At 40.4% G+C, this 19245-nt stretch overlaps 3 protein-coding genes, 1 long non-coding RNA gene and 2 other non-coding genes across 6 annotated transcripts; 3 read left to right on the top strand and 3 right to left on the bottom strand.

Moving 5' to 3' along the window:
- Positions 1-4507: 4507 nt before the first annotated feature.
- Positions 4508-5178, top strand: LOC141833709 (uncharacterized). Its single transcript, XM_074721199.1, has one exon. The coding sequence runs from the start codon at positions 4565-4567 to the stop codon at positions 5057-5059; it is 495 nt and encodes a 164-aa protein (XP_074577300.1). The 5' UTR covers positions 4508-4564; the 3' UTR covers positions 5060-5178.
- Positions 5179-8570: 3392 nt separating this feature from the next.
- Positions 8571-12152, top strand: LOC141833366 (metal tolerance protein 5). Its single transcript, XM_074720787.1, has 6 exons — positions 8571-8889; positions 9650-9759; positions 9832-10077; positions 10760-10840; positions 11090-11323; positions 11539-12152. Exons 1-6 carry the CDS (start codon positions 8709-8711, stop codon positions 11887-11889), a joined length of 1203 nt encoding a protein of 400 aa, XP_074576888.1. The 5' UTR covers positions 8571-8708; the 3' UTR covers positions 11890-12152.
- A 401-nt stretch (positions 12153-12553) lies between these two features.
- Positions 12554-12668, bottom strand: LOC141834228 (U5 spliceosomal RNA). The gene has a single exon (XR_012602284.1). It is a non-coding gene; the product is annotated as a U5 spliceosomal RNA (small nuclear RNA).
- A 238-nt stretch (positions 12669-12906) lies between these two features.
- TRNAQ-UUG (transfer RNA glutamine (anticodon UUG)) lies at positions 12907-12978 on the bottom strand. Its single transcript has one exon. It is a non-coding gene; the product is annotated as a tRNA-Gln (tRNA).
- A 1144-nt stretch (positions 12979-14122) lies between these two features.
- On the top strand, positions 14123-15113 carry LOC141834130 (protein SODIUM POTASSIUM ROOT DEFECTIVE 2-like). The gene is made up of 3 exons (XM_074721582.1): positions 14123-14666; positions 14776-14851; positions 14941-15113. Exons 1-3 carry the CDS (start codon positions 14160-14162, stop codon positions 15111-15113), a joined length of 756 nt encoding a protein of 251 aa, XP_074577683.1. The 5' UTR covers positions 14123-14159.
- On the bottom strand, positions 14368-18354 carry LOC141834131 (uncharacterized). Its single transcript, XR_012602255.1, has 3 exons — positions 18200-18354; positions 14920-15084; positions 14368-14643 (listed from the first exon to the last, which is right to left on the bottom strand). It is a non-coding gene; the product is annotated as an uncharacterized LOC141834131 (long non-coding RNA).
- Positions 18355-19245: the final 891 nt, after the last annotated feature.

The raw sequence follows: 19245 nt of genomic DNA, 5'->3' as shown, positions 1-19245 counted from the left end.
TGCTACTATAAATAATTTTTTTCGATAGAAAATATGAATAAAAGCTGGCAGTTGAAAAAAACTAGCGTTTGCATCACGTTCAAATTAAGATAAAATGAACATCGAGTAAATAAATAATAAAACTATATATTAATAGTACAGCAGCACGTTTTAGTAGACACGTGGAATCTGTAACACTAGTAATAGTATAGCCTCACGTGTTTAGTAGATAAATGATAAATTCCAATCAGGTCAGTCCGGTCCTATGAAAGTTTCTCACCGACCACCAAGGTAAATCGGGAAGCGCATACGGCGGTCAATACAGATACCCAGCATTCTTTGATTGCGTTCTCCATTTGGAAGAAAATTCTTGTAAATACGTCGTAGTTGGAGATCGAATTGTGGGTCCCTGAGTCACAACCCGGATGTCTTATCGTTGCACCATTACTCCGGGGACGCGTTTAGTAGATAAATGCAACTTGAAAAAGTGTCACGGCGCTGAATAGGAACATTAATAATAAATTTTCAGCGGTGGTTTTTTTTCTTTTCGGAATTTAAAACTGAAGCACGAAGATTTAAATCAACATGTAAATAATAAACTGACCATGCACAACAGCTCTTGGCTTCGGCTACTCAATTGAGGAAGCTTAGAAAAAATTCTAAGAACGTACAAGGAAGAGGCTAATCTTTAAGTTGAAGTCACCCGAAAATGTGAAGAATATTAAATCTAGATTCTAGAGAGACGACTAAGACTGGCTTTCATTGAAATCAAAGATAAAAAATCTAGAAGCCAAGCATGCACCTGGATATATTCCAGGGACGAGATGCCAGTCAAATGCCTACCTTCTTACGTAAATATAATTGATAGGTAGTGTTTTCACTATCAAGCTGAGAGTAGGAGGCATTAGTTATCCACAATAAATTAATGAATAAATGTGTTTTGTGGAAGAGTAGTTAGCTAGCGGGCACAGCAGCAGTTAACACTGCTGAGCGATGAGGATGCAAATCGAACAGTGTTTGTGGAAGAGTAGCTAGCATTTGGTTTGGTCAAATCAGTTGGGGCCCTTTGAGGTCGATGGCAAGGCCGGTTTTAGGCATAGACTTAGTCTATGCCTAAGAGTCCAATTTTTATTAAAATATATTATTTTAATATTATATATATATATATATATAGAAATGATATCCCGCGCGACTCCAAATCCCGACTCCCGTGCGCGACACCCGACCCACGCCCGCTGCCGCCGCTCCCGTTTCGCCGTCCGGCCACCTCCGGCCGTCGGACCGGCCCCGATCGACGCGTCACTCGCCGGCGTGTCGACCGGCATCGGTCCGGCGGCCGGAGGTGGCCGGACGGCGGCGAAATCGGCCGGAAACGCCGCTCTTCCACCCACGCCCACTGCCGCCGCGATTTCATCGCCATCCGGCCACCTCCGGCCGCCGGACCGGGCCCGATCGACGCGCCACTGGCCGGTGCGTCGACCGGCGTCGGTCCGGCGGCCGGAGGTGGCCGGACGGCGGCGAATTTGGCCGGAATCGAGACCACAGTGGCTGGCGGCGATTCCGGCCAAATCGCAGCCGGAATCCGGCCAAATTCCGGCCGGAGACCGGCCGGGGAAGGGCCGCCGGCGCCGGGCGGTCCTTCCCCGGCCGGTCTCCGGCCGGAATTTGACCGGATTCCGGCCGCGATTTGGCCGGAATCGCCGCCAGCCACTGTGGTCTCGATTCCGGCCAAATTCGCCGCCGTCCGGCCACCTCCGGCCGCCGGACCGACGCCGGTCGACGCGCCGGCGAGTGACGCGTCGATCGGGGCCGGTCCGACGGCCGGAGGTGACCGGACGGCGAAACGGGAGCGGCGGCAGCGGGCGTGGGTCGGGTGTCGCGCACGGGAGTCGGGATTTGGAGTCGCGCGGGATATCATCTCTCTCTCTCTCTCTATATATATATATATATATATATATATATATATATATATATATATATATATATATATATATTTGATAATATACGCGACGGAGAAATACGCGATCGTTGCGCGACACCGCGACCCCCGTTCGCTACCGTCGCCGTTGCGGCGCCGTCCGGCCATCGTCGGTCGCCGGACCAGGCGCGATCGACGCGCGACTCGCCGGCGCACCGGCCGGCACCGGATTCCGACCGGATAGTGGCCGGAATCCGGCGAATTTGGTCGAAAACCGTCGATTACGGTGTCGAGCCACTTCCGGTCCTTCCTCGGCCGATCTTCGACTGCGATTTAGTTGGAAACCGGCCGCAATTTGGCAGGAATCACGGCGGCAATGGGCGCCCCAGAGAAACGGCCGAATCGCGGTCGGAGACCGGCCGAGGAAGGACCGCCGGCAGCCACAATCCGGCCGAAGACCGGCACCGGTCGACGCGCCCGCGAGCGGCGCGTCGATCAGGCCCGGTCCGGCGGGCGGCGGTGGCCGGACGGCGCGACGAGGGCGGCCGGAAGCGGCGGGGGTCAGAGAAGAAACACTGTGCATTCCCAAATTGGACGGTCCGGATTCGCGCGTGATCGCGTGATGAACGGCCAGATTCAAGTCGCACACGGTCGCGTATTTCTCCAGTCGCGTATTGTATCAAATATATATATATATATATTAAAAATTGTATGATCTCATTCAATAAATTTTTTCGTTATGATTCCAACCGATAGAGTCGTAAAGGGACTCATTTTTTATTATTTTTAGTTTATTTTGTATAAGATCTATATATTATATTCCTCTTCAATATCAACTTTAGTCTTCTCTGATTATATTTTTTCTTCGTTGATGATGCTTTCTCTTTTAATTTGATCGTTAATAACATAAATTAAAAAAAAAAATTTATCTATACAATTCTAAATAAAAATGTAACTCTCTTCCCCTTTTCCAACGTAACTCTCTTTCTCCATGCTTCTTTTAGTTGTTAAGATTGGAAAATATAAACCACACCTAATGCTATCATGTTGATTTAGATGCTACTATACTTCTTACTTGATTAAGTTCAAACAATGATGCATTCATCCATATTGTATCCGATCGAAATGATAAATTTTATTATTTTTAAGCATAAGGAGTTAGATACCTCCATCATTTCTTTTTCTTGATAAACATTAAGTTTAATTTTTATTTAGATGTATTTATAATTTTTTCTGTGTTTCCATGCTATCATTTATAAATATTCTGGTTTAGATAATGAAAATATAATTTCATTTAGTTTTTGATAAATAATAATAATTAGTTAGGTCTTGTGATCTTCATTTTGTAAGAGTTGTATTGAATTTTATCATTATATATATGTATATATATATATATATGTATAAATGATAAAATTTTAAATTTACCATTGTCGGTCTCAAATTCGAATGAAAAAATGGATGAGGAAATTTTTTTAAAACAATATCAAAGGCTTTTTTTCCCTAGGGTCGATAATCAAACTAAGCCAAGTGGGTTAATTTGATTCCTCCCAACTTACTCTTTTTCTCATTTGGATTATAAATTTAGATGGCGGTTCCAACAGGTAACAGCCACAGTGAAAAAATGATCAACAAATCAACCATCAACCTAACTCCTTTTAATTCCATTTTAAGAGTCTAATTCGCTCTACGCCATCCTTAAAATATTTCTTTTAAGAACTTTCAAAAACATGCAAACCGAGAAGAATACGTTTTTTTTTTAAATATAAAAAACCGTGTTTGATTTTATAGACTGAAACACGTGCTTTGGCTAACGTGATTTAGTTACATGTTTACATAACATAACACGTCTGTTATTAGGTAAGCAAAGAAATAAAAAGAGATTTGGTGATTATTTAACAACGTTAATTGAGAAGACTATGCAAAACCGAAGATTTGGTCATTTTTTCACTTTGAAAAATAAAATAGTTAAATGGAAATTACACATATGAATCAAATGACCCAAATGGCGGCGCTGTTTCTTAGCCTTCAGGCGATCCCATCGAGTCAAACACTCGAACCGCGTGGAGGACAAGCACCGCCAGAAGCAACACAAATTTGAATTTGATCCCCCTTGTTTTTGGAACTTCTAGAAACATAAATTTCAACTTTAACCCTTCAAATTTTAGTAATAATTTAGAGTGGCCTTTAAACGTCGATAGTTTTAATTATAAAATCCATATTAATATATCCAAATAATATATTCAATTACCATCAAAAGTTTCTTCTTAATTTAATTGCTGCTCCGTAGGATTAGAATTATTTGAGAAAAAAACCAGGCGTTAAATTGAAAAATCATTAAAAACTGAGGGGGAAATTTGAAAAGTCATACTTTGCTCCCGTTCCAAGCAACCGCCAGTTTATGTAGCTTAATCTGGAAGGAGTCAAAACACACGTAGTTTGACTTTGAACTCTCACCATTTTCTGTTCTCCGAATCCAACGCAAGCACGTACGCTTGTGGCTACCTGTAGCCGTCTCGAAGCGTCTGGCGTGTGCAGCGTGGAGACCTTTAAGTTTAGTTCCACATCTATAAATTCTACCGATCTTCAGCACTCGGGACAAGAGGCTAAGGATTCAATTCGCAGCACCTCAGTATTCCATTTGCGGCATTTCGTCGAACAGTGTGATTCATGGCAATTGTGAGCTCCTTGAAGCGGTCGAGAGATCAGGAAGAGATCCAAGGCGCGGAGCTGCTGTTGATGCTTTCCTTGTCCAACGGCGTGAAGCTTCCGGCGTCGAAGTCGGTGGCTGCGGAGAAAGGCGAGTTCGAGTGCAAGACGTGTAGCCGGCGGTTCACGACGTTTCAGGCGCTGGGAGGGCACCGGACTAGCCACAAGAGGCTAAGGGCGGAGCGGCCGGAGGCGGCGAAGGAGAATAGTGGCTCGCACCGGTGCGGCGTGTGCGGGGTGGAGTTCGCGTTGGGGCAGGCGTTGGGCGGCCATATGAGGCGGCACAGGGTCATGGCGGCTGCTGCAGAGGCAGCGAACGTGGGAGATCGGCCGGTCGCCGAGTACGAACGCCGCGACGAGGTGAACAAAGCGAACGTCGGTTGTATCGAGTTCGATGAGTTGGTGGGAATGCGGCGAAGTAGCTCTCAGTATCAGCTCCTGCCATTGTTCGTGTAGTGATTGAGGGATCATTGTATTGCAGATTTAGTGAACAGAGGATGTGTTGATTCTTTCATTAATTGGTCGCTGAGTAAACATAATATATATACAATTTTTTTTTTTTTTGCTTTTATGCACATACTCATATTTATATTTTCATTTTATAGAATAATGGATTTGTTTTAGCCAAACAATTGTTCTGAGAGACATTTCTTGAGCTCACACATTTTTGTGTCGTTTATCGTCCACTTTGTGGTCATGTGTTTTCTCAAGTTGGAAGAGCTTGTATTATTTGATCTTAAAAGACCATGCAAAAATGAAAGTTCCACAACCTGCCACATGTTGAATGTATCATTGTTGATGATTGTAGATAACTCATGTTGTTTCCTTTAAAGAGAGTTAATGGATTCACCTCCCTAGAGGAATTGGTAATTCACTACCCCAATCTTGTCATAGTTAATAGCATAACGGAAGAAGAGCAGGACACAAGCTGCCTCCTTCCTCCCTTGATCAAGAATTATATTATACTTTCCCAACGACGAGCACCTTAACAACCTCAGTCTGCTCACTGAATTGTGGACGACTGATTGCCCTCGTAGTAACTTTACCTCTAGCTGAATTGGTAAAACTAAAACAGTTAATTCATTATAGATTGTGATAAATTGAGATCAATGGCGGGGTTAGGGCTCCTCAAATTTAGGAGTAAATGCCGTATTTAGTTTTTACTTATATCTGTAGCTTGCTGAAGATGTGTTGCTATTCTGGCGATGGATTACCCTTAATTGCATTAGTTTTTAGTCATATCTGAAACTTGCTGAAGAAGTGTTGCTATTCTGACATGATTCCTTTTCAAAAGAAATAATAACACTGGTAGGAGAGTCTCTGATAAAAGTTTTGTGCAACAGAGCAGAAAAGACGTCGAATAAGAGGGGGAGGCAATGACTACCCTGCCTCCCATTAAGTGTTGCTTTTGTTTACTCAAATTCAACAGTTGAGTTGCTCCTTATATTATCAAAAGTAGTGAGTCCCAATTCATATTATCGAATGCCTTTTAATAATCCGCTTCAAATACTGATGCTTCAATCTGCTTTTGTCAGTAGCTGTCATAAAACAGTCAGTTACACCCTTGTCTTTCAAGAATGCATTCTGATAATGATTTTCCTGCAATCTCTTTGCAAGCACCCTCGATATCAACTCGATGCTAAGTAATTCGAGAGCTATTGTTCCATAGTGAGCTGGTGTTATTGCATTTTGAATTTTGGGAATCAATGAGATGCAAATGTAATTAAGTCTGTTTGTTTGCAGATTCCCTTTATAGATAGTGTTCAAAAAGCCTCCACACATCTGCCTTTATAATGTTCTAGTAGCTGCAAATGAATTCTACATAACTTCATTCATCTGCTCCTTGAGATTCGTCTGGGCCTTGCGATTTTAGCTTCCCTATCTCCTCAACACTTTTCTCATTCTCTTTGTTCCGGCCAAATATCATGGATAGTTAAGCCATCAATCAACAAGCAGTCCGACGTGGACGACCTCCTGAATGAATTAGGACGCAAGAGATGATCCGGACCTGAAACACACTTCAAGGAGAAGTTAAATTGACGCCGAAAGTTCCAGCAGGCTACTCCGACACTCAAGTTAGGATTCTATGAAAAATAATGAAAAGTGGACAAAGAAGATAATACTAGCAAAGTTCTCGGAATCGAACTTGAAATAAGGCTATAGGCTAAGCCTTTTATAGCATGCTTAAGACATCTCCATGTCGGATGGGACAGAGCCTTTATAGCAACTTGCCAAGGGAATCAGATCCGATAGTCATATCCTTTTAGCTTTTTGTGCAGAAAGAGGGGTATCCGAGAGGACCGAGTCTGACAACCTCATAACCGTCTTTTCATTTTTGGACTGCTGAGAATATTCACGTTTTCCTTTTAGCGGGTCATGTAAGATAGTGGTTCATAGAAGACATAAAGGTGCAGCCCAGGATGAGACGGAGTGGCTGAAACGAGACTCAAAGTCGAAATGGCCAAGATGAGACGACTAAGATGGTCGAAACGAGACTTAAAGCCGAGTTGGCTAAGACGAGACGAGACCACCGACATGGTCGAGACGAGACAATCGAGATGGCCGAGATAAGACTGATCGGGTTGAAACGAGATTCAAGACCGAGCTGGCCGAGACGAGACGATCGAGATGCCAAGACAAAGTTGATTGGGTAGAGACAAGACTTGAGGCCGAGTTGGTCGAGACGAAACTCGATGCCGAATTAGTCGAGACGAGGCTGGATGAGATAGCTTCAGGGGCCCAAGTGGGAGCCAGAACCGAACTCATGCTGAACCCGAAGTATGGTCTTAGCCCGAGGTGACAGATATCCTATTTTAATGGGATCAAGTATGTGTTAATCCGTCTTGCCATATCGGTCCGAAATTTATTCTTCGCATGACTCTTGACCTTTATTCCCAAGAAACCACGCCCTTTATAACACCTGCATCACTCTTCGTACTTAAAAAGAACTACCAAGCTTTCTAGTCCCTTATGTTCATTTATTAGGCAGCAGTTTCGCTGCCGCCTGAGTTCAGGTTTAGCAGTTTCCCTTATAAATTAAGCTTTAATTAATTCTAGAGATATACAGATTTACTCCAACTTAAATAAATCAACTTTTAAAATATTCATTCGATTTAAAATTTAAATCTTAATTCTTTGTTACTGACAAATCCCTATCAGATTGGAGCTTCCTTCCTCTTGCTTTCAGTTTATTTAATGTTGGAATTTGAACACGTTTCATATCTGCCCTAAATATTAAGGACTAACACGATTGCATTTGTATTCTACTACTCACTCCAATTATGAGCGGAATCATAATCAACGCTGTCATTTCCAAATATTAATATATATAAAATTTGGACTGAGTCAATCACGTAACCATTTGACAGAAAGCATCGCGCCTAAAACGCAAAAGGACATCTTCGAAAATGCTACTGCTGCTTCCAAATTTATATTATAATCCATTCTGATTTCCACGAAAATAATGAGAAGGAGGATTCTTTGGTCGAAAGGGGAATTAATTGAATAAAATTATAACTTGTGGGGTACGTGTAATTATTGATGCGAAGTGCAGCCCATTTCCTTGCAAAACACGTTCTCATGTGGTCTGAAATATGGGACAACCAAATACAAAACTTTCTTTTTTTCCTTTTTTCTTTGAAAAAAGAAAGAGCTCTCTGTCTCTCCTTCGAAGATATCGATGAAATTAAAATTAAAATTGTAAAGAAAAGATTGCTATGATCTTATCTTAGGTCATATCGAGGGAGGGTCCCATCGGTCGGACCATCGTCGTCCATGAAGAACTGGATATCCCTTCGGGATCGAATCGCAGCCGTCCATAAATAATTTTAAGTCTTAACGATGAGAATATGAGATAGGAAAAAAAAGAGATAAGTGCATTTATAGAAACCACCAGAAAAGTAACGATAATTAATTCTCGATTTAAAATTCGTGGACCTCCTCGTAAACTGCATCGCCGCCGCATCAGTGTAGGCGGCTGCTTTGCGTGGCGATTAAAATCAAAGAAAGAAGAATCGGAACGGCTCCTCTCCTCAGTCTCGCGATTCGACTCCCGTCTCCGTCAGATTGAATTCGTTTCGCTTCTCGGATTATTCGGCGGCAGCGAATGGCGGAGCCACCGCGGTCGGCCTCCGGTGGCGGCGCCAACGACGAAGGCACCGAGCTCCTGTTGGTGGAGTTGGGCGACAGGGAGCGCTCCTGGAGGCTTAACTTCGACGGGTTCCGGCCTTCCGAGCCCCGCGAGAAGCCGCCTACCCGCGGCCTCCACGATTGCCTCGGCGTCCTAGGTTCGTTTGCCCAATCGATTTCTTTTTCGTCGGATCATCCGAGCAGCTTGATGGTTCTTTCTTTAGTCGGTATTAGGTCGTCTTTCTTCCGTCATCCCCCTTAATGGTAAGTACCTCATCCAAATACATGTGTCTATTTCTTTTCTATTTTCCCCTATTTTTGTTATGAAAAGTACAATCTTTTGCAGTAAGCATATGCTGTTTGATTCGTCTACAACACTATTACCCTGGAAAGGAATATAAAAATAGTTCGTTGATTTAAAGTATCTTAATTTAGGGTTTGATATGAGGAAATTTTAAACTAGAAATTTTGAGGGGCACTGTTGGAAGATGATGAAATAGTTCAGAAATTGAAACTGTCTGGTTGATGTTCGCTTTCTTGTTTACGGTAATTAGGGTTAATCCAGTTTCATCCCTGTGTCGGCAACTACTTCATTAATAGAAAAGTGTTTGAGTAAGGGATGTGCCTTTCTGATCTAAAGGATCCCAATGGTGGAGAATACTGAACTGTCATGCTGTGGGATCATTATCTATAAAGTTATGTTTTGGTTCTTGTGAAGTCTCTTTTGTTCTTTTTGTTATTTCTTTTTGTATAATGATTTTTTCTACTTGTGTTGCCTTCCCTCGAAACATTTGTGGCATTATCCAGCAAATATGTGCAAGTGTGACCTTTGAAGATTTAAGATAGTTTATAAACACTTGAGTGAGCAAGAAGTTTTATCCTTCTTTTGTTTATCCGTGTTTGACTTGATGGTTATAGGGAATGGAGATGAGGTTGCAGAATACTATCAACAACAAGAAGAAATGCTTGAGGGCTTTAGTGAAATGGATACACTAGCTGAGCGTGGATTTCTACCTGGAATGTCAAAGGTATGAGTGAAGTGATTGTTCCCCCTTGAAAAGGTAATTATGTCTGATAGTCACCATATCATCTGAATACAGGAAGAGCTCGAAAAGTTAGCTAAATCTGAAGCACTAGCCATCCGGTTGTCGAATATTGCTAACATGGTTCTCTTTGCTGCAAAAGTTTATGCTTCAATTCGAAGTGGCTCATTGGCAATCATTGCGTCGACACTGGATTCCCTCCTTGATCTATTATCAGGATTTATTTTATGGTTTACTGCATTCCAAATGAAATCAAGAAACCCCTACAAATATCCTATTGGGAAAAGGCGCATGCAACCATTGGTAAGTATACTTGAGTGATTAAGTTGATCATAATGTACATTGTAAATACTATTTTCTGGAACAGCTCATTCACTTTCTTTTTTTTTCAAAAAAGTTTCTCTACCAAGAAGCTCAACATTGCAAAACATCATCAACCCTTGCATTAACTAATCTCTCGATGTCGAGTCACTCTTCATTAAACTACACTCCATGCTTCATGCGCTCCTGCACATGCTTACCATAAAAGAGTACAGTTGTGTTGCTGAAGCAAGTTGTATGTTGAATTTTATACAAAATTTCTTGTTGCTTAACTTGTACATTTCTTTCACTAGCATTCATGCTGAAAAGGTATTTGTTCCATTATATGTTTGACACACTGTTTTGGGTGTGAAAATTTGTTGTTGCTTAGCTTGCACATTTTTCTTGTTGTTTAGCTAGTACAAAATGATTTCTTCCTACCAAATATGTGAGGATCACAACCTAATAACTTGATAGATCCTTTAAACTAACCGAGAACACTTAAACCCAAGTTAGTGCTAGTTCATTCATATGAGCACTTTTGGATGTGTGAACTGCTTTTGTTGATCTTTTCTGCTTCCAGCCATTTCTGTGGGCATCATCTGAACTCTCATTTATTGATTTCTTCCACTGCCATTACTGTGCCATTGGTTTCCAGCTTCACTCAGCGTGGTATGATTTTCAGGGAATTCTTGTTTTTGCATCAGTAATGGCAACACTTGGACTACAGATAATCTTAGAGTCAGTGCGCTCACTTATGTCAGATGTAAGTACTATGTTTTATCTCCTGCATCATTAAATTATTTTACAATTTGGTTTGCTCTTTGGATCATAAAAGTCAAACATGATCCTTGAGTGGTTAGAATTGCGTCTTAAAATACTTGATTGGTTACCAACAAAGCAGATGACCTCTTCATTGATAGTTTATTGTCATTACTGAAGTACAGAATTTTAGTTTGCTTAGTTCCACTTATGTAAATCCAGAGTTTTATACTTATTCACGTTCAATGTGCAGAAGGATGAATTCAGGTTGACCAGTGAACAAGAATCTTGGTTGGTCAGAATCATGCTTTCAGTGACACTGGTGAAGCTTGTACTAGCTATTTACTGTCGTTCATTTACTAATGAAATAGTCAAAGCTTATGCTCAGGATCACTTTTTTGATGTCATTACAAATGTGATCGGCCTTGTAGCTGCTCTACTTGCAGACAAAGTGGAGGGCTGGATAGATCCTGTCGGAGCTGTAATTGTGAGTGCCTGATTATTTCCTTTACATTCTATTCTACTACCTCCCTTGGTTTTCTTCACTTTTCACTATTGTCGTATGTGCATATTTTTATTAAAAATTGCAATGTTCCTTTATTATTCTGTGTATAAATTCTTGCTATATGTTTACCATCATATATTATGAACTCTATGACAACATCTGCAAATACTAATGCAACACTACTATTACACTTGCAGTTGGCATTGTATACCATCCGTACTTGGTCAATGACGGTGCTGGAAAATGTGAACTCCCTGGTAGGCCGCACTGCAGCACCAGAATATCTGCAGAAGCTAACATACCTGTGTTGGAATCACCACAAAGCCATAAGGCAGATCGATACGGTGAGGGCTTACACATTTGGCTCCCACTACTTTGTCGAAGTAGACATTGTCTTGCCATCAGAGATGCCTCTAAGAGAAGCACACGACATTGGTGAAGCCCTACAGGAGAAGCTCGAGCAGTTGCCAGAGATAGAGCGAGCTTTTGTTCACTTGGACTACGAATACACCCACAAGCCTGAGCATGCGCAAGCTTGTGATACTTAGCCAGACAGAATGACAGGCTAGAAGCACATACTTTGTTCAAGATTATGCAGCTGTTCAGCTATAGTCAATCAACTTCTTTCTAGTTGGAGCTGTGGCTGTCACAAGTCGTTCTTGTCGAAATCTGTCTGTTATGCCATTTGGCTGCAGAAAAAACTACAGCTCGCACGATGAAAAGTATTGTATTATCATCATATAGCAGCTACAATGGAAAATTTCATTCAGCAGCTATAGTTTCAAAATTGCTGAAAGAGCTAAAAGCACAAGTGCAGCCTTTTTAGATCCCGCAGTTAGTTTTACATTTCTGGAATATGATACTCAACTTTAATCCTTATTAAGTGTAATCAAGAACCAAAACATAAAAGGTATCTATTTCTGAATCTCATCTCTGGAGACTTGACATTAACCAGAAACCACACAGTACAGGAGAACCAACCACCCATCCGTAAGCATACACTGTATTCCTTCCTAAGTTTGAGGATTCAGGCTCATGCATAGAGAGCATCACTAGAACTTGAAGAGAACAAAATCTGAAATAGCGACATCAGCGAAAACCAAGCACTTTCTTCCACATTAGACGAGCTTAGATCCTAAAACACAGTGATAAGTTCATCAATTGGACAAACAACATAAATAAAATAATTTTAAGTTTGATTTGTTGGGGCCACTTCAAAACAAAGTCAGCCCTCCAAAAATAAACTTATGCTGCTTTATGTGGTAGGCGCACGGTATTCTTTAGTAAAAGGCGAAAGAATAATTCGCTATGTACCTGCCACGCAGCTGTGTGTTTGATAACCAGTCGCGGCCGCATCTTATGCAGTGCGTCAGCCGGAGCATCTTCAATTCCCCAGATGTGGGACTAAAAATAGATATGGCAATACAAGTATTAAAATGCGATAGAATTATGCGGCCGCATCTTAGAAAGACGTCTCTCTCTTTGACGGCCGTCGAATCTCACGAAATAGTGCAGTTTTATATCAGCTTTTCTCTACGGTGAAATTAAAAAAAACAGAAATAAAAAGGTCCTACCGGGATTCGAACCCAGGTCGCTGGATTCAAAGTCCAGAGTGCTAACCACTACACCATAGAACCAATTACGAATATCTGGTCGTTCTGATTCTATACAATATATTTTAATTGTTCTTGTTGGAAATATAAAATAGGTAATACTGATATTAGATCCTGTAAAATGTTGAAGCTCCAGACTTAAATAAAGAATGGGGGCAAATTAATACTAGAATTCTATTTTCCTTTTTTGTTTCGATATATTAGAATACCAAAAGCTTAACAGTTTCACTGAAATGAGAACCATGACCGAGCGATGAGAGAGTGATAATTTAGCTGAGACATGCACTCATCCAACTGTAGGACAATTAGCAAATTTCTTATGCATGAAATTTTGTAAAACAGCCTGTCAAAATGACTAATTTACCAATCCAAACTGTTGCACGCAAATGCCAGTCATAACATCCTTACTGCAAACTACCACTGATTTCCTGTTTCTAGGCAAGAATCTGATGATCTGGATGGGAAAGGAGAGACATCTGATTCCTCAAGAACGATGCACCAGAAGTTCTCAGATAATGGAGAAGAAAGGCTACCCATTATCTCCATCAATTTCTTCAGCCCTCATAATTATCACCCTCTGCCATCTTGTATTGCAGTAGAAGTGAAGCAGGAATGAATTGTTCCCGTCAGTGACTGAAATGCCACTATGTGTATCTACAAAAGTGAATAGAATCAGGGCAGGATCTTGTTCTTGATGGTGCAGGAGAAAAAAACAGGCATGAACAGTGCAGAAACTGTTTTCTCCCCCTCTCTTCCAGAAGAAGAAAAACAAATAAATCAGCATTTCTTTTAGTGTTGCAGTTACATAACGTGGTGGTTCTACTGCAGTAAAACAGCAACGACACCCCCTTTGGATTCTCCTGGTCTGATGGAACACAGCATGCGTCCACATGAATCCAAGCCTGAGCATGGGGGGAAAGTAGCAAGGTAAATGGATAATATAGAAAAAGTAAAAGAATACATAATTGCTACGTTATCGATGTAGATCTCACGTAACGACTATTAGTAGATAAATTTATTGTACTTTTAAAGTGGAATAAGAGCGAATTATTTTTTCACTGGCTAAAAGGCATTTAAAACTTCTGAAATAAAGTGAGAAAATTGTAAAAATATCAGAATAAATATTAGGCCATTTATTGTATTTTTCCTTATTGCTAGTGTATCTTCTTCCTCCTTGCTTTGGGCTTGTGTGAGCGCCGCCAGCCATGGCTTCCCTGCTCTTCAAGGACAAGAAAGGCGGCGGCGGAGTCAATTTCTCCTGCGTCTCCCCTGCTTCCTCCGCCATCTGTACCAGCATCGACCTCCGCTCCACCATCCATCCCGCCGGCGGCTGTGGCGGCCGCGCCCTCGACCGCCACACGCTCCACCTCCAAGACCCCCGCCGGCGGCCCAAGTCCACCGCGCCCTCCTCCATTCCCGATACGCCGACGAATCCCAAGACAGTCCGCCTCAAGAGCTCGGAGAAGCTAAGGAGAGGCACGTTGGGCACCCCGGGATCCATGAGGTACCTGCTCGGCAGCGACGAGGACGGCAGCAGCGGCGTCAGTGTCGACGGAGCTTACTTAGAGCAAGGTGAAGGAGGGAGGGAGTTGGCTCCTCTTATGTCATTAGACCCGCCGACGCTGAAAGCGCTGATAAGCGAGCCGGTTGGGTCTAAAGCCTGCTCTGTTTCCGCCGCTGCCTTCGCTTCTGCTTCAAAAAGGCAAAACCAGGTTAATTACTGTCCCAAGTTGATATTTTCTCTAAAGATTTTGCACATTTTTAGCATGAAACGAGGAACAAGGTAGATTTGTTTCATCCAGTACTTTGCATTCTTGCTAGGTTGTGGTGTTGCGAGTGTCATTGCACTGCAAGGGGTGTGAAGGAAAGGTGAGGAAGCACATTTCGAAGATGGAAGGTGAGCAAGTCCGAGCGTCTGTTAAGCTACAGTTTGATCTCAGTTCGTGAAGTTTAATCACTATTTACCTGTTTTGGGTTCATCATTAGGAGTTACATCTTTTGAGATCGACTTCGCGTCGAAGAAGGTGACGGTGGAGGGCGACGTGACGCCACTGGGAGTCCTCAACAGCATAGCCAAGGTGAAGCACGCCCAGTTCTGGCCATCGCCTGCTCCGCCATCGGATTCGATTCCTGGTTACCACAGTAATTTCAGAGCTTGACTTCTGTTTAAAAAGCAAGTAAAACAAAAACAAAATCTTGCTGATGACTGTCAAAAAGAAGGAAGACGATGAATTCATGGTGAGCAGGGATGGACCAGGGAGAAGGAAGCAGGACGTTGAATTGTAGGGTAAAAGAAACAAGAAAAACAGGGGCTGAGTTGAATTCATTGTTCAGGTTTCAGTGCCGTTTCTTTCTATCTTGTTTGTTTACTTAGCACTTAGGGAGATGAATGTATAAGTATCAATTTACTTGTAGTAGTTTCTTTAGGATCAGTGCAATGAGTTTGCATGGAAACAGGCACATAGTAAACTTGAATGGGTGTCGTGCTTCGTACACTCTGCTAAAATGGAGACAATGAGGCAAGAAACAGAGCAGTCGTTTTGGATTCTAGTTCATGCATTGAAGGAAGCATTCATGTTTTGTTTAGTAGTACTATCGCACATAATTTCCTCATCGGCCTTCAATTATTATCTCTGAATGTTACCTGGTGAATTCTGCAAAAATATTAATGACTGCTTAGTTACGCATCAATTTGTTTATTTACTGGTATCAGTGCATATCTAATCGAAAATAGCTTCTGTAAAAAATAATGTATATAATTTTCTATTTTGCATTTTGGAGAAATAGTTAATGGAGGGCGAGTATATTTTTATAGGTGAAATATTTTTTATCCAATAATTCTAGACATATTCCATAAAAGTGAATTATTCTAACTCAAAATAGTTTTCATAAAAATGAATAGTTCTAAACATACAGCCTCATTTTAATACCATCTAAAATCATAAGGTTAATATGAGAAATAATATTGAAAAATATTTGGTGAAAAATGGGCATGAACTCAAAATTCTTAATTAACATATCCTAGGTAGAGTATTTGCACAAATGAACGAGAAATAAAACACGATAGTATGCCAAAAACTCAAAATAGTACAGAGAAAATGAAAAATATCAAGGGAGACGAATCCACTTCAACCGTTATAACTTAATCTATTCTCCCATGATTATGAAATTTTCCTCAAGATAAAGATTCTTTTTATTTCCTAGTTTCTTTTATTTAGTCCTTATCGAATGATGAAATAGATTTACATATCATTTTCCAAGATTAAATTCACATATGGAAAAGAATTATAGCATTAAAAATTAGACAATTTAGGCTCGAGATTGAAACAGCAAGGGTACTCTAAACCTTGCAATTTAGGTACCATTTAATATAGTAGGAAGGCATAGCTATCAAATCCAGAATTAAGACAATACTAGTCTCTGCTTTTCAGCTTGTTTTGTTGCTTTGACCCACACTAAAAATCCAAAAGGAACGGATGACCTAGAAATCCAAAAATATACCCCACATAAGAAAAACGTAATTGAAAAAGAAAATTGCAAGATTTTGTCTCTATCGTTGGTGTTAACTGCTCACCTATACTCCGAATGCAAATATCAAAAGGGGAAATGGCTGCTTAAATAGTATTACCCAGCTTATTCAAAGGCTTTGTAGTTATGAAGTGTGTTCTAATCGCAGGAAATGCTGCACTGAATAATAAGGTCAGGTAATGAAGTGGATTGCTTACAGGTTTTCACTTACTTTGGTTTTATTTATGACAAGCTCTCATTTAAAATGGATCAGAGAAAAATGGCAAAACATAGAGACTTTTAGATGGAGAAGAAAGCAAAAAAACAAGAGGAAAAAAAGGAAATTCTAGATCCTGGTTTCACTGGTCGCAGGCTCAAGCATGCCCCTAATCAATTGCTGCATAATTCACATTCCTCCACCAAATGTTGTTTGTGATAATGTATAACAAAGAAATAGCAAGTGCAGCCATGCCATAAGAACAAGACCCCAAAGCTAAACAAAAATGACCCAGGAAATGGTAATCTAAGCATTCAGAATCTAGAAAACAGCTTTTGATCAGAAGTGAATGGATCTGTTCAAATTGAATAATCCCATGCTCTTAAAAAGTTATTCACTAGAGAATTTCTCATCTAAAGGTTAAGAAGCACAAGTTTCTTTAAGTGGTCGAGTAGAGTTGACAGGAATGCAAGTCTAAGAGACCCACTAAGGCCTTGTTCCTTTGGGAGGGATGTAAGTTGAGAAGTTAGACATAGTAAATATGGGCAAATAGAAGAGAAGCATGAAAAAAGAACTTATCCTTTGAATTATTGCCTTGAACTGATTGATTACTTCTAAAGCCCCTTGATCTTTTTCTTTGAGTTGTGTGATTTCAGGATCACAGCTTCAGCATCCATTCGATGCTAGGTCGCCTGCCCACTCCAGTTCCTACCAAGGTTTAGGCCCTACTCAGCAATCCACTACTACACATAGTCAGCAACTCCTCCTCCCCCTTCCTCCACCTCCTTGGTTCTCCAAACTTGGTCCTCCCATCGGAAATATATAATTTTTCACCCAATAAGCTTTAATTAATTTTCCATCTAGTTTTAGATGGATAGGTTACAAATGCTACAAATCATCTATTCAAATATTCATCCATCCGGAGTTATCCCTCTCACTTTGAAGTTTAAATCCATTGCTCAATTTATCTCTTCAAGTGAGGGTTCCATTTTATCTTCTATTTTTCTAATTCTGGATTGCAAAAGACAATATTTTGCATCCATACAAAAATTTTGGTGTCTTTTATATCATAATAACCAAAGTGAGTCAATAGACCACCCACAATTTAGACGAATTTCAGCAAAACCCTACCATGGAGTAAAGTTAATTTAGTATTCTTCGAAAGATCAATGAGCCGTACTGAAAACTAAATCAGATTTGATAAATCCCTCAAATTCTCTCAGATTTTCAGCGATCTATGATATATAAATTTCAATTTGAATCCTCACTCGACACCAGCAAATTTCAACAGGGGAGAAACTGAGGGCATGAAAGAGTATGAATCCACCAAGAAGAAACTCTATGCAGAAGTACATGAACAACCAACCACACATGAAAAAATAAAAATACACTAGGGTGACTTCAGTTTACTTCTACCAGAGAGATCAAAATCACTTTTCCCCCTCACTTCCATAGATCAGAGAATAAATCGAATAACAAGAAAATCAAGCTACAGATAAAGGAAACGAAAAGATATCTCACTGTATCGATCGTTGCCTTCCTCAAATGGCTGAAGAGAGTAATCTTCGTATGAGAACTGCCAATACCGTCGGTCGTCGCCTCCTCTTCTCCGGTCGTTCCGCGTAAGCGTATGAAATCGATGACATCATCAACGCCCGAGTTTGCCTACGCATGGACCGAACCGAACCTAACCGAACGAGACGGACAGGGTTCGTGAATGATTATATTACGTCGAACAATTCTCCTAAAAAGTTCTTATTTTGTGTTTTTGCCCTCCCCTTCTTTTACAACTACAAGATTATACCTTTAATTTTTAATCTAAAATTGAATTTTAACTAAAATCTATGTACCTCGATATTATAAGTTCCATTATAATTTTTTATAATTATTCAATCGAAATTTAATTCAGTATTAAAAAATAGTATTTATATAAACTGAATAATAGAATTCCTAAAATATATATCTTTTTCGATCAAATATAACATTTATAAGTCTAGTGGGAAATTGAAAAATATTAAATTATGTTTTAATATTAAACTTTAGTAGTGTGCTAAAAGGTTAAATTATTTATTTCAAAATTTAATTTAGAAGTATTTAAAAATAAAAGACCTCAGTGGACAAATTAAACGATATGAGAAAAGAAAAGTAAAAGATAAATAAATCTTTTTTAAATAAAAGGCCTCAGCGAGCAAATAATGAAAATTTATTAAAGTCTATTTCCAAACGGTTTTTCTTTTTACAATAAGTAGATTGCTCTTCATGGTATATTATGAACTAAAAATATCTCGACAACAAATACAATTTTTGACATAAAAAACTGATTGCATTATAAAAAGTCATTTCCGAATAAAAGATAACACAGTTGTTAGTGTTAAAGAAAGAGGTAAATCTGGTTTCGCGAATACAGCAAATACATACAGAAGTACTGCCAATACGACAACTTACACGTACGACAAAATAGCACAATAACATCTCATGCAGTAGGTAGTATACCCTCTTCCTTTGAGTGATACATCTGATCTCAAAGAAGAACACATTACACAACGTACTGGGGAAAAACAGAAAGA

Source organism: Curcuma longa, chromosome 8 (assembly GCF_044706935.1).
Source record: "Curcuma longa cultivar G26 ecotype Majalengka, Jawa Barat chromosome 8, ITB_CL_G26_1.1, whole genome shotgun sequence".
Lineage (NCBI taxonomy): Eukaryota > Viridiplantae > Streptophyta > Magnoliopsida > Zingiberales > Zingiberaceae > Curcuma > Curcuma longa.
Note: the sequence above shows the minus strand (reverse complement) of the source record. Positions and strands in the feature narration are given on the sequence as shown.